At 24.6% G+C, this 20,755-nt stretch overlaps 1 protein-coding gene across 2 annotated transcripts; it reads left to right on the top strand.

Annotated features, from left to right (window-relative positions):
* The first annotated feature begins 278 nt into the window (after positions 1 to 278).
* On the top strand, positions 279 to 11,522 carry LOC112594785 (protein singed wings 2). Of its 2 annotated transcripts, XM_025339772.1 has the most exons (10): positions 279 to 1,242; positions 1,314 to 1,478; positions 2,584 to 2,746; positions 8,228 to 8,387; positions 8,466 to 8,623; positions 9,107 to 9,298; positions 10,079 to 10,237; positions 10,308 to 10,418; positions 10,491 to 10,580; positions 11,043 to 11,517. In XM_025339772.1, the coding sequence occupies exons 1-10, from the start codon at positions 1,214 to 1,216 to the stop codon at positions 11,223 to 11,225; spliced, it is 1,410 nt and encodes a 469-aa protein (XP_025195557.1). In that variant the 5' UTR covers positions 279 to 1,213; the 3' UTR covers positions 11,226 to 11,517. The 2 variants fall into 2 exon arrangements, with proteins under 2 accessions (XP_025195557.1, XP_025195558.1); XM_025339773.1 differs by lacking the exon at positions 10,079 to 10,237 and having other exon boundaries at positions 11,043 to 11,522.
* Positions 11,523 to 20,755: the final 9,233 nt, after the last annotated feature.

The following is a 20,755-nucleotide window of genomic DNA, read 5'->3' as shown; positions in this document are numbered from 1 at the left end:
GATTCGGAACGGGTTTTCTCGTTGAATTTATATACTTATACACTGCCGTCGCCTTTTATTGTTCGGTAGAGCATAATGTAGTTACGATCAAAATGATAATATGCTTTACAATTGTCTTCGAACGAGAATTGAATTTCGTTCATTAACTATTCAATTTCAATTTTTGTTTACGAGCGTGCGTTATAAGTTAATTGTTAGTGCCTTCGATCGCATATTTTTAGAATAAAAAAAAGAAAAAAAAGGTTACTTTTAATTAAGGAGTACATGAAAATATTTATTCTTAAACTATTATTATTATTATTCTTATTATATGATTGATATGATACCTAAATAATGCTTGTATTGTTACATTTTAACTAGGTTTATTTGATACTTCGCAATAAAATTCAACATAAAAGTTATTATTTAGTTATTGTACGCGTTTCGAACACTGTTTTTATTTTGTATTTACAATGGCATCACCATTAGAATAACTACTAACTATTGTACCTATCTGTACTATACGTTAATATTATTATGCACGTTGCAGGCACTAGTGGGTGTATAATTTTTTGCCTGCAATTTCATAAAGTTGTTAACTATACTTGTATTATGTTATATAAACGATGAACACTTCAGTATTGTCAACATTTGTAGTATTAATTATTTTATTTTTTTTCACCTTACACGATCTTGTGTTGTTTTGTATGTTTTAACTAAATACAATGCTCTGAGACTTATTCTCAAAACAATAGTGGAGGCATTTTTTTATTTGTTGATTCTCATTATATTTTGTCGTTATTAACTTACACAAAATATGTTGATTTTTTTAATGTCAATGTAACTCTTATTTTATTCGCACTAATATTTGGCCAAAGTTGTTAATATTATATATGTTTAAGTAAGTATACAAACAAAACATAAAACGTTAGCCTTATTGTGATAAGATTTGAAGCGTCACTGATAACTTAATATACCTACTATATGTCTAAAACATGTATATGGTCTATCATTATTATTTGATACGATCGAGCAATAAATTATCATTTGTTAAAACAATATTGTACCTGCTACTGTTTGTGTTTACCAAATCATAAATCTATACTCCTTATCTTGTCTTCATCGCATTCGTATCACGCGACAGAGTGACTAGACGCTCATAATAGGTATTTGACGGGAACACAGACTATATGACATTTTTCATAAAATCTGTGGCGGGAACGTCGCTAAGAAAATGGACGCATTTCATTTGATTGCTTTGACGTAAGCTATTTTATCAACACCACCAATGAGGTATAAGCGGAAGACGTGTGATTTTGCATAATTTTTTTCAGCTTTGTTACGGTTTTATCATTGTACCGGGTCGTTTCAGCGGGCACGAAATTAGGTGAATTGTGTGCGTCTTCAACGGCCCAGAACAAATGCATGAGCGCCAACAAGACGGATGGGTATCGAGTAGCTTGCAGTGGCGGTTTTCGCGAGGATTACTCGGTTGAAGAGTGAGTAAGTCGTGGATGAATATTCACGTGTACCTACACCCATATAGGTATGCATGTATCGAAACATTTGAAATCTTCGATGGTATGAATGGTTTACGGGATTTTAAAGATGGTATTTTGATTTTATTTTTTATAATTAAGTACTTATAGGCAGAAATGGGAAAAATACATCACTTTATATATTCGAAATCATAAAATATCAAATTATAGGTACTGAAATACAAAATATAAGATATACTTTTCGATTCTGAATGGAGCGATGAATGTTTTGGTTCTACAGTGATTGTGTCAATGTTCATTTTTTCTTTGTGTTCAACTTTACCTCAAGAAGAAGTAAAAATGTTAAGATTCTTAACTTTGAAATTGGTTTCTGGTAGACATTTGGGTATAATGGAGACTTTGGGGGTTAAAAGTAAAAAATTCCCAGTACTTTCTATAAGCCAAGATTTAATTAAAATGCAATACATGTATTCTAGACTTACAGTGACTAACTTGACATCTACTGTACAGTGTACAGCAGTAGTTCTCAACCTTTTTTGATTCACATCACCTTTAGCCACTAGAATCAAACATTGCGTCACCCTAACATCAAAATAACAAATTACTAGGTACACGTGTTTATCGGATCAAAAGATTAAATATAAATAATACAAACTATTATAAAGATACGAACTTTGAGGTATGTTATGTACATGACAGTGGTGGTATAGGTGTATAATATATTTATTATAAGAAATAATATGATTGTTTTCGAAAAAATTAATTTTTTAAATTTTTTTTTCTTTTCTCGTTAAAATTCTGCGTCACCCCTAAGCTAGGTCCATGTTACCCTAAGGTGACATGTCACCCCACGGTTGAGAACTATTGGTGTACAGTATAACGATTATTTACTTACTTGGTTACTTTCCACTTTTTTTTTACTGTATTCTTATATTTTTAAAATAAAATATACTTTAAACATGAATTTTAATTACGTTTAATCGAAATACTGTCCATCGCTGCTTATATAAGCACTTGAAGAACAACAAAACCAAAATGTATGAAAAAAGTAAATATATAGTCATATGTAATTCAATAAATTAGTGTTAAAACAACTGTTTGTTAGTTATTTTTTATTTCAAATGCTCACGCTCTGTCATTGGCCGCTGGACCACTTCGACCCAGGCGTGTCACTGCGCCCTTATCCAAAACTCGTGAAGTTGACGATAACCAAAAGCAAAATTAAAGACATTACTAGCGAGTTTCCGGAGTTCTTGCACAACTTAAAGGTAATTATTTCGATCATGACAAATTGATATGTTTGTTTAATGTATTATCATATGGGGGGATTAAAAATTGAAAACGTTTTATATATGTATACAAAATAATTTACAATCCGAAAAAAAAACTCCAAATGTTGTTAATAATATGGATAAAAACAAATGTAAAGATTAATTTATTGTTAATATTTAATGAATATGACGGAAAACTGGTTGTAATTTTAATGTTTTTATAAATTGAAAAAAAAATTAAATAATAAATACGATTTAGGTACATTAAGCTAAGTCCATAACTTAGCGACAATAATATTTATATCCATTTCGCGAAAGGATACCTTATACTCGTATAACTACACATAACAGAACTAGTTCCGTTATCTGGACAAACACTTAGCGTAACAATATTTTTAATTGTATGTAGATTTATCAAAACTATATTATGAACTGTATGTAAAATATTGAACTGAATTACCCTGCATAAAATACTTAAATCAGAGTAATAATTAATTACCACTAAAATATTTCGGTATTTTAGATTATTTAAATTATATTAATATCTATTATAGTGATTTTAATATCTTATAATGACTAGCTGATGTGATATAAAATTATCACCGTACCTATTTTTACGTTTAACTGTACGGCTGTACTTATGTCGAATAACTGACCAACTGGCGTTGGTGTCTCCACTACAGAAACTATTTTGTTACCTATCTTACAGTTAATAATTAATAGTTATTTAGTGTCCTAGTTGTTTGTTCATAATAATATTACACGATAATTTCAACTAAATAGAAAGTTTAACTATCTACATTTAAAGTTGGGCACTGTGTGATCATTCCAATTCCTAAGATGGATAGAGGTCTGTCGGATCCAGCAAACATCATTGGAGTAGTGGTTGATTAAAACAAATGATATGAATCAATTGGGAAATGAACATAGAATTATTAAAGTATGGTGCATGAAATTTACAACAGGCTTCTTTAAGTTTTATTAAATTAAAGCAAGTAAAACATGAAGTTGATAAAACGTTAAAACAAATTATTTCTTCATTAACAGGAGGACAAGAATTTTTTAGCTGTTTTTCTCAAAGCAAATGCCGAACAAAAAAGTGTGCTTGTTTTAAAATTAATTTAAAATTCAACACTTGATATTACAATAATAATTCTATTTTATGTTTTTAAATAAATAACAAATATAAATATTTCCAACTTCATAATTTTTATATTTCATTATATTTATAATTAATAATTTTCATAATTTATTATATTCATTATTCATAGTTAGGTAATTATTTTCATAATTATTAATTCATTATGATATTCATAATCAGTATTTATAATTATGTACTCTGTTCAAAATAATAAAAAATATAATTATAAATATTGTTACGCTAAATGTTTGTCCATATGACGGAACTAGTTCCGTTATGTGTAGTTTAGGTATCCATTTTATAAAATATTGTCCAGATAGCAGAATTACGCAAAGTGGAAAAAAGCGTTTTCACTTCGCGAAATGGATATAAAACTTTGTCCATTTCGTGAATTGTACAATTACGCGTTATGGATGCGACACACACACACACACACACACATATATATATTTAATCTACTTATAGATATTTGTTTATTCGTTTAACAGGTGATCTAAATATTTATGGGGGAAACAAACAAATTTATTATTTTTATTCAATATCGTAAAATTTAAGTCAAAAGAAACATTTTCGGAATTGTGTATCATACATTTTTACAAAGTTTTCATTTTTAATATGGATTACATTCAATTGTACATATCTTTGCGCTAGTTTTAGGGTTTATTATTATAATTTTTTGAATACATCATAGATTTGATAAGTATGTGAATATGTATAATTATTTAATTGGGTATAAAATATTTTAGATTGGCCTTTCATGTCGTTATTATTATTTATAAATAACTATTAATACTAAAATGGTCAGTAGTTTATTATAAATTATTAAACTGGTCTGGTGGGTAACTTACTAAATTTAATTTAAGAAAGGTCCGGCAGGTCACCTGCCAAGTGATTGCCAATATATATATGTCTGTATAATACAATAACATAACAATAGTATGATCTGTAAAGTAACTAAAATTAGTTTGTAAAATTTATGTAAATACTATAATGTAAAAAGTTACTTAACGTAACAATTTATCACAAAACTGACTTTGGTAAATAGGTATCTACAGTATCTAAACTATATACTTAATATATTCACTTTTAAAACTGAACTGAACGAAAAAGTATATTTTAATGAGACAAATTTTGTTACCATTTTAAAATTTTAACATATTTTTCTATCGTTGCGCCTCTGTTTTCTGTGTGTTAAACTCAAAATTAAAAAATTAAAATTCATTTATTTTTATTAATTTATCAAATTTTGTGTTTCTTAAGTGTCTAAAAGATAGACAATTAATTATAGGGTTTATACTTTATGTGCATATGAATGTATTATATTTTAAGTAGAACTATTAATTTTCATTAAGTAATTAGGAGAACAGGTAGGTTCTCCTACTTACTTATATTAAAAATATGTATCAATGTGTAATATAAATGGTATATATTATTATGTTTATGTACCTGCTACAAAGAGCAGTATGAATAAAAAATCGAAATTGTGAGTTTTAGAATTTTTTTTTTTTGTACCATAGATAATTTACTTCGTGGTCAAAAGATCAAATAATAGACTATTAGATAAGCAACTATTCTAGTTACATTTGTCTTGTAATCATTCGTTTTTCTTCAATATTCATACGGGTTGGTTATATTTCTTTATTATGTTGGTTTTTTATTCAATAAACTATGTAATGGATGTAAAGAAAGAGATAATGTAATACAGTTTGTGCCATATACCCATAGATAGGTCGTTTACACGTCATAGTATAAAATTAAGCGTTTTTAGTTAATTTTTGTTCGAAAGACTTAATCACTTAAAAATGTGAGTATCTAAAAGAATTAAGTAGATGAATTTTTTTAGTAAACATAAAAACCTTTTCAAAACTATCTGATTATAATTTACATGAGAATTTCATTAAAAATCAGTGTTTGATTAAGAGTTTTTAAAAATACAAACAATTTGTATTATATTTGAACATATTTTAAATTTAAAATAAGCCATTTACTACGATTACTGTATAGAAAAACTATATATTATTTTTATCAATACGTACATTTATTATAATATGATTAAATGCTAAATAAATGAAACATTTTTGAACAAAGGTAATTATAGGTATATATTAAATAGTTGTATAATAATAAACATATAAAATACGAACATAGTATAATAAAATAAAAACAGATTGTGATTTATTAATGTATTAGTGGATAATGATTGGTTGGAGATAGCACCTTTAGAAAGAAGTGTATTTAGAAATGATGATAAGAGGAAAATTAGTGAGCTTATAGTAGAACTTAAGATTGAAACAAATTGGGATAAAATGTATTAAATTTATGGAGTTGAATAGTTATTATTGTTTTTGGTATTAATTTTGCATAAGATTTTTTTTATAACTATTGTAGGTATACTCGTATGCTCAGAAGATGCTTTAGCTAGTGAAATAGCCGAAAATATTTGTGATATAAAAATTCTATTTGAGGTGTTTCATTTTTTGAAAATTATAAAATATTTGTCTGACAGATGACTTTTATAATTTGTAGAGTGTTCACTGAGATATGACGTACATTTAAAATTAAAACGTCTTATACATATTTTGTTGAAAATTATGCGTTTTTTAGAAATTGATTGTTAGGAAAAAAAATATAATAGGTACCTACGTTATTTATGTGCATAAAAATAACAATTTATTAATGGGCAAATAGAAAGCACTGTTCTCCCCATCAGTTAACTCGGGTTCTTGTCGTCTCGTAACGCTGTATGTCGTTAACTGTATAGTATCATTAAGCTGGGTATATACTTTACTTTTCCTTATTAGGCCTGTTTTAAAATTCATTTGTCTGGGACTTCCACCTAGTGAGTTCAATTTTATTTATGGCGTTGAAAAATGAAACATAATTACTACACGACTTGGCATTGACGTAGTTTATTTACGATTTAAAACAAATTTCTTACTCGTCACAACTTATCATTATTACAAACTTAGTTGTAATAGTTGTATCATATATTCTATAGAGACTATTATTACTTTTTAATCGTTTGTTTAGAGATAATATTTTTATATTATAGAATAGATATAACTCGAAAAAAAATTGATTTTGATTGCATAAGATAGATGATTAATAAAATGTTTGTAATAGGTACTGTAATGAGAGAATTTTGAATTAAAATTATTTTTTTATCGGTTTAAGTGCTGGAGGTTTTTCAAAATCACGGTAATAGACTAATAAAATTAGTGTAATATGTAAATAGATAATTTCATACTTGTTTAAATATGCATATTTTATTCTCTTTTAATTTATAAGGTATCTGTGTTAAACTTTAAATAGGGAAGTTCTTATTTCTAATGATGGTTCATTATTAACAGAGCTTTTTCTTTTTTTTTTTAAATGTAAAATAATAACTAGTAAATAATAAAAATAATTAGGTTCCCATCGTTAGCTCTTCGAGTTTAATTTATAAACCTACTTCTATAATACATTTATTTATTATTTTTTTTCTTTTGAATCAGTGCTTTTATAATTGTATGTGTCTTATAATATTTGAATGTATAAATTATAAGGACTTGTTCTCTTATCTAATTATTTTGAAGTACATAGTATATTATATTTTTAAAATTAATTTTATCTCATATAATATAATGATTATACATCAAAGCGTATTTTATTTGTGTATACAAATAGAAAAAACAAGCATGTGGGTTATATGATAACTTTTTATTTCATGTTAATAAATATACACATAAAAAAGTGATAATTAATGCTTTTTTGAACGAGAATGATTTTCAAAACAAAAATAATATGATATTTTGAAAGTAAAATTTATTTATGTATTTAACTAAATTTATTTTTATTGAAGGTCTTTGTAAGCGCACGTACTTATTTAAATTATATATTTTTTTATGAATATTTGAGCCATATCACATATACATATCACACATGTGCAGGGGTCAATTTTATTATTGTATAATGATTACTTATAAAAATTGTTTGATTACTTTTAATTAACTGTCGCTTATAGGGAGTAGGTATCAACTATTGTAAATAAAAAATATAATATTATGAAGTTGGATTTTTAAATAAAAATTACGATATTTGATTTTTATTTATGCCTATATAGGCTATATATTAAAATTGGGTATTAGTATAAAAATGAACGAGTGCATGATACATTATAATATATGCAGATTATGGGAATTTTACCAGAATAGGTTTTCATTAAGTATCAAATTTATATAGAGTAGGTAGGTAGTGTTTAAAACTAGTGCTGATAGTAAAACAAAATGTATTTTTACAATATCCTAAAACAAAATAAATGAATTAATGCAGTTTTTAAATTTGTACGTTATTTGTAGACTTTAAATTTATCTCATTTGAATCTCGAGCGTGTTAAATATAGTACATTTAAGTACTTAACATCTTTGGAAGTCTTAGATTTGAGTTACAATAAACTCAATCACTTGTATTCACCTACAACGGAATACTTACCGAAATTGAAACAAATTTGGTTAGCTGGTGAGTAATGCGTTAATTATCTACTTATTAAATATTTCCATAGTTTTATTATTAAAAAATGAAATTATTTATTTTTAGGAGAATTTTGGTTTTGTAAAAACGATTTATTTTGGTTACTTCTACTCCAAGTATCAAAAGATCCGTCGACTTTTAAAGTGATGGATTCCAACCGTATGACTTGTGGTGGATATAAATATATTGGAAAACCCGTGATCCCTGTATTGCGGCTATTAAGTGTGCGTTATATAAATAATTAAGATATAAACTTTTTAAGATTATTTGATACCATATGAAACTTAATAATAATTATGCGGCTTTATAGTGAATGGAATTTATGGAATTAATATAATGACATGGTAATTAAGGAATAAATGTTTCATCTGAAGAAATATAGTTATAATTTTTTTTTTTTTTTAATAATATAATTAAAAGTCTCAAGTTACTTTTTCTATTAAGAACGAAAACTTTTTTAAAATTATTTCTTGTATATATGAATATTTAAACTAACATATAAATACTAAGATACACATAACAATTTTTAATAAAAATATTTAATTCTACAGTTATATTTAGGTCGCTGAAATTATTGGCGTCGAGTCAATGAAAGCTTATTTTAATTAAATTTTATAATCATACGTAAACATATGATTAAATATGATAAAAAGTAAAAAAAAAAATAAAATAAAATGTACAAGCATAAAATGTATACGTTCCGTTAGGATTTAGAGAAAGAGTGTCCTAGCAGTCCACCTGACTATTGCGTTTGCACGTTGGACAACGTAGTACGTGGTAGAGGTGCATCATTTTATTTACATCCAGTTATAACAGTCGATTGTAGTTATAGGGGCTTAAAAATGCTACCGAAAATACTTCCGCACAATACTACAACACTATTAGTCCAAGGCAATCAGGTAAATATCTTTTGAAAACGTTGTATTAGTAATTATTATTATTCAAACACATTTGTTATCCAACTTCTAAAGCCGGCTAAAAACATAAGCATTTTACGTTAAGTGTTATAAATTATAATGTAAACGTATGGATAGGTGCATAACCATAGTGATGAGTGATGTCGTTGTTCTAATGTAGTTTTAATTTAATATTATCGGACGAATTTAAAATTGGGAAACAAAATAAAATACGAATAATGGTATTATGTAACTACAGCGAAAATAAACTTTATCAATTTATCTCTTTACCGATTCAACACGTCGCGCGTGAGAAATTAAGCAGGGAAATAGGATATATTTATTTTTTTTTAAAGTTAAACAGTTTGCATAAACAAACGTATCTGTGTGACAACTTTATAGAGTACTTAGTGCCCTAATCTGTAAAATAAACAAATAAAATATATCATATTATTATTATAGATAATATATCGTATTGATGTAAAAAACCAACTAATTATTTTATTTTTGTTTTAAAAATTCAGTTTGTCGGTATTGATCTTCGAGTTTGAAAAAATAAGTAGCTTGTCACTAAAAAAATCTTATTAATAACTAACGTTGAAAAGTAATAGTCTTATAATATTTTTAAACCCATGTATTGTTGTAGACGTGGAATCGTATATTGGGAATTGGCTTAAATAAAATAATAAATAGCGGAGGATATAAGGGATAATATCGTAATAAATTAACAGCATGTTTTGTATTATATCCTATTAAAATGGTAATAATTATTGGTAAATTTAGATATCCACATTGGACGATTTGCTTACCAATCGCTATTACACAAAACTTTTGGACATTCATTTAGATTACAATCAGATTAGTTCAATAAGCATATTAGAAGGATCACATTGGTTGTCACATTGCAGAGTTATGAGTTTTAAAGGAAACAATTTAACTAATGTTTGTGTTTTTTTTTTTTTTGTTATAAATCAAATCAATTTATTGTCTTACGTATATTATTTTATTAAAGGTACCAACCTATGCATTAGATAATGCGTTCCAGCGAAATCGTAACATTGCTCAACTTTATTTAGGTGCAAATCCTTGGCGTTGCAATTGTTTGTTTGCTCCAGCTTTCCAGGTATATTCACATAAAAAATGGTTTATATGTTTTTATGTAACTTTTGATTTTATACTTTTGGGATTTTTCAAGGACTTTTTAATTAAATACAAATCATTAATAATGGACTTATCAGATATAAAATGTTCATACCAGCAAAATGATGAATATTACTTGACTCCAGTAAGTGTTCTTGGGAAGATGATGTAACTATTTTATTATATCCAATTAAAATGTATAACTTTATATAACATAAGTATTTAACATTTATATGGTTGTATTATATAAGTTCAAAAATTGATATACTCGTTGCAGATTTATATTGTGGGTTATTATACAAAATTTTAATGTAATAAAAAGTATAAAATATGTTTAAAATCACACTAAGGATATAAGAAAATGTGTAATCAATAACATTTTAAAATTAAACTTAGAAAGTAGGCTTTTTGATTTTTCGTTTATTATGAAAGTAAATAATATACACCTAAATTTAATATACAAAAATTAAGTAAATAATTTATTTTAACTTCGAATAATATTTTACTCTAGTTTAAATATGAATTTTAGATTTAAAAAATTAAATATAATATATTTGATAAGTAAAAATAATTATTTTAAAATATAAAATTTAACATATTATTTTAGATTCACGATCTTCCCCGGAATACATTGTGTAGAAATTCTACGACGGACATGGTGAATTTTTGGGATAGTTTGAACGTATTGCTGGCTAGTTTAATAGTAGTTATAATTTTAAAGTTTATTTACGATTATATTATGTATAAAAAATATGGCAGAATACCTAGGATTATCACATTATTACCATAAACTTAAAAAAAGTTTTTAATTATGTCATAATAATTTTCGTATTAAATTTTGATATAACATGTTTTTGTATCTGTTTTATTTACTGTATTTTAATAAACATACTTGTTAGTTAAAAACTCTTCTAAATCTAAAAATACACCGAGCAAACAATTTACATAACAATTAGTAGGTATAGGTATAAAAAAAATATGCTGTGATTGGTTACAAAACATTAATTAATATTTTCCATTTGGACGGAGTTCGAATTCTGATAACTACAGTATTTTGCAGTATTTTGTTTTTTTTTTTTGTAAAAAATTTATTTAATAAAGTGTTCTTCAATGTTGATGATGAAAAAACATCCAGCATTAAACTTGTGTGTATTTTTTGTTTTTTTTTTTAATTAACATTTTTATTTGTTACACTTTTTACTGTTCTACTGTTCTCGTCAGCATAAATGAGACTCAATGTTTAATTTGTAAAAAAAAATCCAAATATTATTAATGTCTGGTCGACAAAATAAAAGAGAGGTTTGTTTTGTTTCTACTCACTAAAGTGCTGAAGTTAAATATTACATAAACATACCTGAAATAAATTGTATATAATATGTATTGCTGAATATGTGCCGGATAACCCTGAACCATACCGATCGCTTTTGGGTAGAGTTTTACTTTTTCATCCTCTACATTTTAACACAATACTTAATATTACATATTAAAGACATAACTATTTTTTATGCGATTACTTATTAAAAAATTCAGCAAGCATCTTAAATTTTAGTTAAAAAATAAAATGGTATTGTAAAAAAATGGGATTGAGGACATTGTTTACATGGTGAAAATTCGGTAACTCTTAGATGAGTTATTGGGGCAAACCAGTGTATTAAATTTGAAAACTAAAAAGGACCATAATATATTATGGATAAGAAAGTCAATTATGAACGGAGTTGAGTTAATTATATAGTTTTTGTATTTGTGTTTAATCTAAAAAGTAAAATATAAAAGATTTAATATAAGAATGAAGAATACGAATAAATATTTTTAATTATATTTAAATTACTGTATTTATCCAATTTATTTATGTCTATGAAATGTAAGAAATTAAAACATTTTATAAAAAGCTTACGAACGTTAGAAATATTTATAGTATTAATTATTCATATTTTTTGAATTTGAATATTTAGCAAAACTAGAAATATGAATATTGTAAGTCGATAAATGGATACTCGTTGAATATCTATTCTAAAAACGTATATCCATTAGTTAAAGGTTTTTTATCTCTAATAAAAAATTATCACAAAAAATTATCTTGTTTTTTTTTTAAATTTTCTTAACGATTTAAATTGGTCTAAAATAAAATAAAATAATAGGTGATATTATATGTACCTTTAAAATTATTTTAGCAGTTAAACTTAATTGAATAGTCATTCTCATATTTCTTGGTGAATTTTGAAAAATAAGCGATTTTACATTTTATATAATTTGAAATGGGTAAAAGCAACAAAATACTTTACAAACACATTTTTCGAATCGATTTAACTCAGTCGTAGAGGGGAGGAGAGGAGAGAAGCTACTTAGTGGACAGGACATAGGCAATTAATCAAGCTTCTGGAAAACAAACTTTTCGGTGAGTACAAATGTACGTTAATAAATGAAATACAAGCATTTATAAACACATACTTTAAAAACTTAAAGATTATCTTTAATCTAATAGAATTTATTTGATTATAGTTAAAGTAATACGACTTATTTAATATTTGATAAATAAATTCATTGGGTATTAACAATAAATTTGCTTATGATTAGTTAAAAGGAAATTTGTTTTAAAATTTTAAATATGTGCTTACAAATACTTACAAAATGCGCTCAATATTTTTTGAACGATCAAAAACTTTGAAATGACAAAAAGGCTAGGTCTTAAAAAAGTTGCCGTAATTTAAACTTTTATGGGTAATTAAAAAGCTGATCTTATAAATTATTAATTAATAAATGATTACAAATGACTTCCTAACTAGGTATTGAAAAAACTCGAATTAAACGTTTATAATTTTGCACCCTAATCTTATAGACCTAAAATTACAGTTAATACTAGTAAAGAATTACATTAAATGAATACATTATTTTGCTTGATGTTTTGATACCTGAATTTTTTAGTGAGAAGTTTTCAATAGATGACATTTATCTATATACATAAATGTTTTGTGTAATCGATTCAATTGTATAACTACTCACTATTGTTAATCAATATATTAAATCATATCTAAAAAAATCAAAATATTATGAACGTTTGATCAATAGAAAAAATATAGTTTTACTGTTATGTACACAAAACTATTGAAGTTAAAAAGAAAGCTCTAAAATGTGAGGAATATATTTTTTTACAACATGTAGTATATATATATATATATATGCGTGTGTGTGTGTATCTTATATTTTTTTCCCTTTTCTATATTTTAACACAATTTATACATATTAATAATTTAACTATTTTACGATTAGATACCTACGATTCAATACGCTTCTATTATTTCAGTCAGTGACTTAAATATTTATTATAAAATAAGGGAAAAAAGCATATATATTTTTTGCACATAAAAACAAAAATATAGGTTACCATTTTGGGTAAGCTATTGGAGTTGAAGTGTTATTGGGTTGCTAAAATTGAAAAATTAAAATGGCTAATGTTACATATTAGAAAGATAACTTTTAGTAAAAATCAGTTAAAAATAATGTTTAACGTGTTAATTTTTAAACTTCTAACAAAAAGAAGGAAAAATTATGTTTTTTGAAATGCTTTAAAATATTTAGCCGGAACAAAATGATATCTTGTTCAAATTTTATGTCTATTACTCTACGTTTATACGATTATAAACGTTAAGAAAATAAAATGTGCAACTTACAAATATCATAATAAGTAAATATATACATATTGTATTAATGTTACTTAGTTGCAATTAATATTTTTTTGATGTGATATTTCTTAAAAAAAAGGTAATTAATAAATTGTAGTTTAATGAATCAATCTTCTGTAAATGTTATGCTCCACTATACTAAACATGTAATTAAAATAATATCACCAAGTTATTTTCTTATGACCTTTGAGACCAAAAAACATTGAATTAAAGTTTGTTTATTGGTAAAATTAAAAATGTATTTATTTTTATATTTTATTCAAAATAAATACTTACGTTTCAAATTAAGTGTATTTATTTACTTCTTTTTTTTATTAATTGATAAAAAAAATTTGAAAATAAAATTAGGAATATACAAAAATTGATTCTGAGTGAAGATAGATAACTTTTAACTTATTTATAGTAATTTATTTTTTTATAGTAATATGGTTAGTTAAACTAAACTTTGTTAAGAACAATCGCTTGTATTTTATTATTGTATAATTTAATATTTATATAAATGTATCATGTATTATTGTTATTTATTAAAAGTTAGTACTGAGGTATCCTACGTAGATTGGCTTGACCAGGGCTGATGTTATAAATTGCTAAAAATTGATCTTCAATATATTCAAAATTCCATCATGTAGAAAATAATAATATGAGAAAAATTACGTCAAAATTTTAAAAGAACAAAGCAATTATGTATAAAAAAAAATAATTATATTTTAAATATTTTAAATTTCAACAATGATTGTTTTTGAAGTTAAAATGTTGACAACAGTCTTATGAAATTTATTAAAATAATAGTTTTAGTTAAATTATATTATTGCTATTTTTAACTACTGAAAATTTTTTTTTAGATACTGCTTGTAAATTATGTAAGCGTTTTAACCGATAAATAAAAGTTTGAATTCATTTTAAAACATCATTTAACATCAGAAAAACTGATTTAAATCATAATATTTAAAATTTTAAAGTAAATATTTTATTGTCTGTAATTCATATTTCAGTTAAGTGAGTTGGTCATGAAACATAATCCACCTATCAAATCTGTTTTTCTAGGTATTCGTTTTAGATTTATTTACTCTAAGTATAATTTTCGAGGAGGTCGCCGAACTGTTCTAATCTTTTATGAGTTTCACCGTATACAATTAAACTCATTTTGTGTCATGTTTATACGTCACCGTAGTACCTACTGGTTAAATATAACTTTCGTGTCTGCAATTTGTACCTATTTCAAATTGCGATCATTAATCATATTTTTTTTTTATCATTTCGTAATAAATATTTTTTTTTCGACAAATCCATCACTCAAACTATTTCGACACGTCGTAATCGTTATTGTTATAGACTTATAGTACCTATTTTAAATACGCGTTATTTTGTGAATAATAAAAATGACAAGTTGTTACTTGAACTGAAGTTAAAATGTTAAATATACACAGTGTATAGGTTAGTGTTGTAGTTCTAATGGTGGACCCTCAAAATATCTTACGTTAAAATTATCCCTATTACAAATATTCTGTATACAAAATGTCTCCATTAATATTATCCCTTATTTCATATATATATTATTAATTTTCAATGTAGGTACTTCAGATTATATTTTTATTACTACGGGTTAACCATAACAACATGCTTTTATTCTGAATTAGTAAAATATAACAGTCAATAGTCACGTATGATTATCCCGTTTTCATTATCTGTATAAAATATTGCATAATCAACGGCAATAAGTATCTAATACCAATATAATACAAATACTAGTATTTTTATTAAATAATAAAAATTATAATATAACAGCCAAATCATAACAAATTAATATGGTAGGAATTACACTTGTGTACGACTCTTAGATATGTTTTTTTAATCTCTTGTAATATTGAATCGACATTTGAAAAATATAAAATGTCGAGTTTAATTTTTGTTAATAGCCAAAAAAGCAATTTGATGGATATTTACATAGTTAACACAGGTCAAGTAAAAACTCGCATATGTATGCATACCAAACTATAGGCATAGTAAGGTATAGCGTAAAACTTTTTATTTAAAAAAATGTATGCTTATTTATTAATGTGTTAATTATTCAGGATAACTTTTAAATAATTTTAAATGTATTTTTCATATTATAAAAAGTTATATTTATTTTAAGCTAACTCTGTGGTTTTAAATAGAAATACCACTGTAAATTTATAATAATATTTTATAATTTAAAAACTAAAATACTTTTTATTAGATACGATTTTAATTTATCACGTGCATTTTTTTTGAAAATTAAATTAAATTAATTTATTTTGATATTAATAATAAATGGTAATGACTAATATATTTGAAGTTTTTAACCTAATTTAATACATTTACGAGTAGATAATAAATGAGATCATACATAATAAAGGATAACATTAATGAGGATATTTTATATATACAATATTTTTAACTGGGATATTTGTAATGGGTATAATTTTAACGCAAGATATTATATGCATGGAATATTTTAAGGGTGAACCAGTTCTAATCTGGAACGAGTATGATAATGAATAATCGTATATCAGATTACATTGTTAAGAAACCAAATGTTAGTGTTGTAAAGGTAATGTTTTAAAAACTTATATTTCTATTTTTAAACATATTACGTTTAATCAGCACGTATTTTTGTTGAATTATTCAGTTTTTGTGTCACTGTCGACGATGTATATAATGTTATACATTAAGTTTAAATTATACAACGGATACTACCGTGTTCACGAAAAATTCCTTTTAAGAGATATTGTACACTTTGGTGTAGTGAGAACTTTTCAACACTTGTATTAAAACAACATAGACAATGAACAAAAAACATCTTCTAATGTTTATCATTATAATTATTTTTTTTGTGTTCGAGGTAGGTTTTTCTTTTGCTAGTCTATTTTTCATTTCATTTTATCGACTGTGCGGTGTGCTTATAAAACTATTGTTGTTCGTATTAACAATTTATTTTTCCCCTTGTTTTTTTTCTTTCATAGAAAGCCGTATTGATATTCGTCGTATTTTCTTGATATATATTTGTACCATTATTATTTGCACATCTGAAACTTATTACAAAAAAAAAAAAACTATTATACAGTTATGAGTGAAATCGGAATTTTAATTTAAGAAGACGTCTCACTCACATAATATATATTGTTTCCGTTTTATAAATGTACAAAATAATACATTTACATTTAGTAGAACAAATTTTGTTTTTTCAGCTCTAATATTAAAGTGAATTGACTTATTATCAAATTTATTTAAAAAAAATACATTTTATTCATGACATTACGTAAGTTGTTGTTGTTGATATTTTAACTTTGAAACGAGTTATGAACATTTAAAAATATTGTAAGTTTATACCACAAGAAAAATATTTTTCAGATTTGATAAAAATACTTCAAAATGCAATTGCTTATGGTAACATTTTAAATTTTAATATACTGGTCTATTTACTTTGATATTAAAAATAACAAACAAAATTAGTTCTGCCTAATACAAATTAGCTATATGTTGTACGTTTGTAAGGTGAAGCATTTTTTTTTTTTTTTTTAAGAATCTAAGGTTTGATCTATAGTAAAATATCATTAACAGATAAATTAAAAATAAATAAAAAATATTTTTTTTTTTATCACTGCGTATTCAAAAATATTACATCATTGCATATCGAAGATTAATTTAGGCACGTACATTCTCATATTCTCGGTAGTTAGATAAAATGAGGAAATCAATGATCTTAAATCATACAATTAATTTTAATTAAATTTTAATATATGTTCTATTATTTTATGATTAAATTTAAAATTATTAATAATTCTATTTATTGTATTTTATAATGTTAAATTCATTGAATGAAATTCTATACATTAGCTTACAAAAAGTTATAAAAGTTGTTATTAACGAATTTTACAACTGTTTATTATGCATATTAATCTACTTAGTATTTTTAATAAATTTAATTTAAACGCTGTATAATTTTATTTAAATGCCGTAGACAATTTATAAATTAAAATAAGCATAAATAAATAAGGTTACTTTTTTTATTTTTTATTTGTATAAAACTTTTATTTGCTTAAAAAATAAAAGTCAAATTGAAGATACTTAGGTTTTATTCTCAGTAAAACCTTGTATTTAGAGATATAATATGTATTATACATTATGGGTTATAACTTATAATAAACGTTATTGTATAATATAGTTAAGATGCTTACGTAATCTTGAACACAGTTATAATTATTTGGTATAATTACAAATTTAACCAAAAAATATACTGACGTTAAGAATACTATAATTGTTTTATTTAAATAATAATTGTTTTGTTGTGAATATTAATAATACAAATATTTATTTTATGTAAAGGTAATGTTAAAAAAAAAATGTGTAAGCAATTCATACTAAACAGTAATTAAAAATTATATTTATATTATTTAACGATAAAGTGTGTACGTCGCAAGTTGTTTTGATATAATTTAATTCTTTGGTGAGATATCCATATAATATATTTAGCCGAAGGTTAAAACTCTTGGTTGCCATTTAGGAAACTATAACTTCTAGTCTAGTCACTAAGGCAGCGTTTAGGGGTAACCAACTGTAACTAACCATTCGGCCTTATACCTAGCTAACCATAAAATAATAATATATTCAACTTCGTGAAATTGACCACGCAGTAACCTAAAGTTACGTTTCTCGATTATATCAGCTGTAACACAGGAAAAATTCATTAACGGTTACTAGTCTGGCTGTTATTCTTTGGTCAGGATAATTTTCCGTATGTAATGGTTTAATGAATTTATCACAATGGGTTTGAATTTGAAGACAAATTTCTTTCTTTTTAAACATGATAGAAAAATAATTCTTACGTGAAAATGTATTTAATTTAATTTATAAGGTAATAGGTAAATATTATTTTTGCTATTTTTTTGTATTATTTTAACTATAAATGGCTATTTTGTGTTTAATCATCAAAATAATCAAATGGTCACAATAATTTTATTCATATTCACGGTACAAATCGATAAGAGCTTGTGAAAATGACGGTTTTCGATATTATGTTTAAAATTACGTGTAATGAGTATACTTTATTATTGCTGTTTGACGTATCAATGAAGTTAATTTAGCGTATCTATATCAAAGTACCTATATTACCTTTAAATTAAAATATACTCTTGATAGGTAGATTGAGGATTGTTTGTTAATAAATGATTTTTTTTTACTTTTAAAGTGTTTTTTTTTTTTTATCACTTACCTTCAAACCTTAATTTTTTTTATCACTTGATTCATATTTAACGTATACTTTAAAGTTATCAACTTAATGACGATATACCTAAATTCTATACTTACTGGCTACTGCATACCAGAGTGGTTACTTACTTTTCTCCTTTAAAAAAAATTGTTATTGTAGTGTTTAAACGCAATCTATGATTTAGATTTAAATGTATTTAATAAAATATCGTAATATGTAAATATATAATATTAACAAGTATAAAATATGTAATATACATGGTAAAGTATATAATACGTAGACATACTTTTATAACATAATGTTTAATTATAGTTATAGTTATTTAAAAAATTAAAAATATATAAATGTGAAAGTATAATAATTATTTAAAAATACAAAACATATTATATGAAATTATTACAAAATAGTTTAATAAAATAGGTATTTATTTTAGTTGGAATGAATGTATAGATTGATCACTAAAATGGCAGCAAACAATTGCAAAATATGATAAATAGTAGTACTTATATCTATATATTCAGATAAAATGTATTATTTAATTTGACGTTATTGAGTAAAATAAGAGTTAATAGAAATTAAAAAGTATGATAAAATATTTATTATAAATTAATGTGAGCTTATCAGTAAATTGCATTTTATAAATAAATTTTTACTTACTTATAAATCAAAGCCCGTAGGTACGTAAAGATAATATATTCCATTATTATTATATCTAGTGAAGAAATATACATGTACAAACATATATTATATAATATATATATGTAATTCGAGAAAGGGAAGGAGTGAAGTAAAATGAATTAATCCCACTTACGTGGTCCCGATAAATGCCATGTCTGTCAGCTAGTCACGCGCTTGACTGAATTCTGTGATGTAAGAGGGTAAAATGAATGTTATAAACTTAAAACGCTCACACACATACATATCTCAAGTCCGATGTCCGAGTAACACGATGCCTGTATAATAAATGGAAGGACATTTATGCTGCAGTGAGATAGGGTAGTTAGTATTATATTCGTCGGATGAGCATTTCGCGTGCCGGTTTTTTTTTTTTTTTTTTTTGGTAATTTTAATATAGGTACTGTTGATCACTCGTAAATTGGTAGGTATTACACTGTAATTTATTATTTTTTTTTAAAAAAATTTTTGTTTATTTTCAGTTATATCTGTTTTTAAGTGTAAACATAATCCAATTAATATATTACGCCGAGTTTAAATTTTGTGTAGAGTAACTTAAGAAAAAAAAATTCTTAAGTTATACAAGTATAATGTCTTATACTTATTTTGAAATATATAATGTTATAATATATTATTTTACGAGTATTTCGAATAAATTATCGTAATTGTTGAGTTATAATAGTTTTTTATTAGGAACTCTGAACTAGTAAAAAAAAAAAAAAAATAAAATATTTT

The sequence above is a fragment of the Melanaphis sacchari genome, unplaced genomic scaffold (genome assembly GCF_002803265.2).
Source record: "Melanaphis sacchari strain LSU unplaced genomic scaffold, SCAv2.0 Contig23_pilon_pilon, whole genome shotgun sequence".
NCBI lineage: Eukaryota > Metazoa > Arthropoda > Insecta > Hemiptera > Aphididae > Melanaphis > Melanaphis sacchari.
Note: the sequence above shows the minus strand (reverse complement) of the source record. Positions and strands in the feature narration are given on the sequence as shown.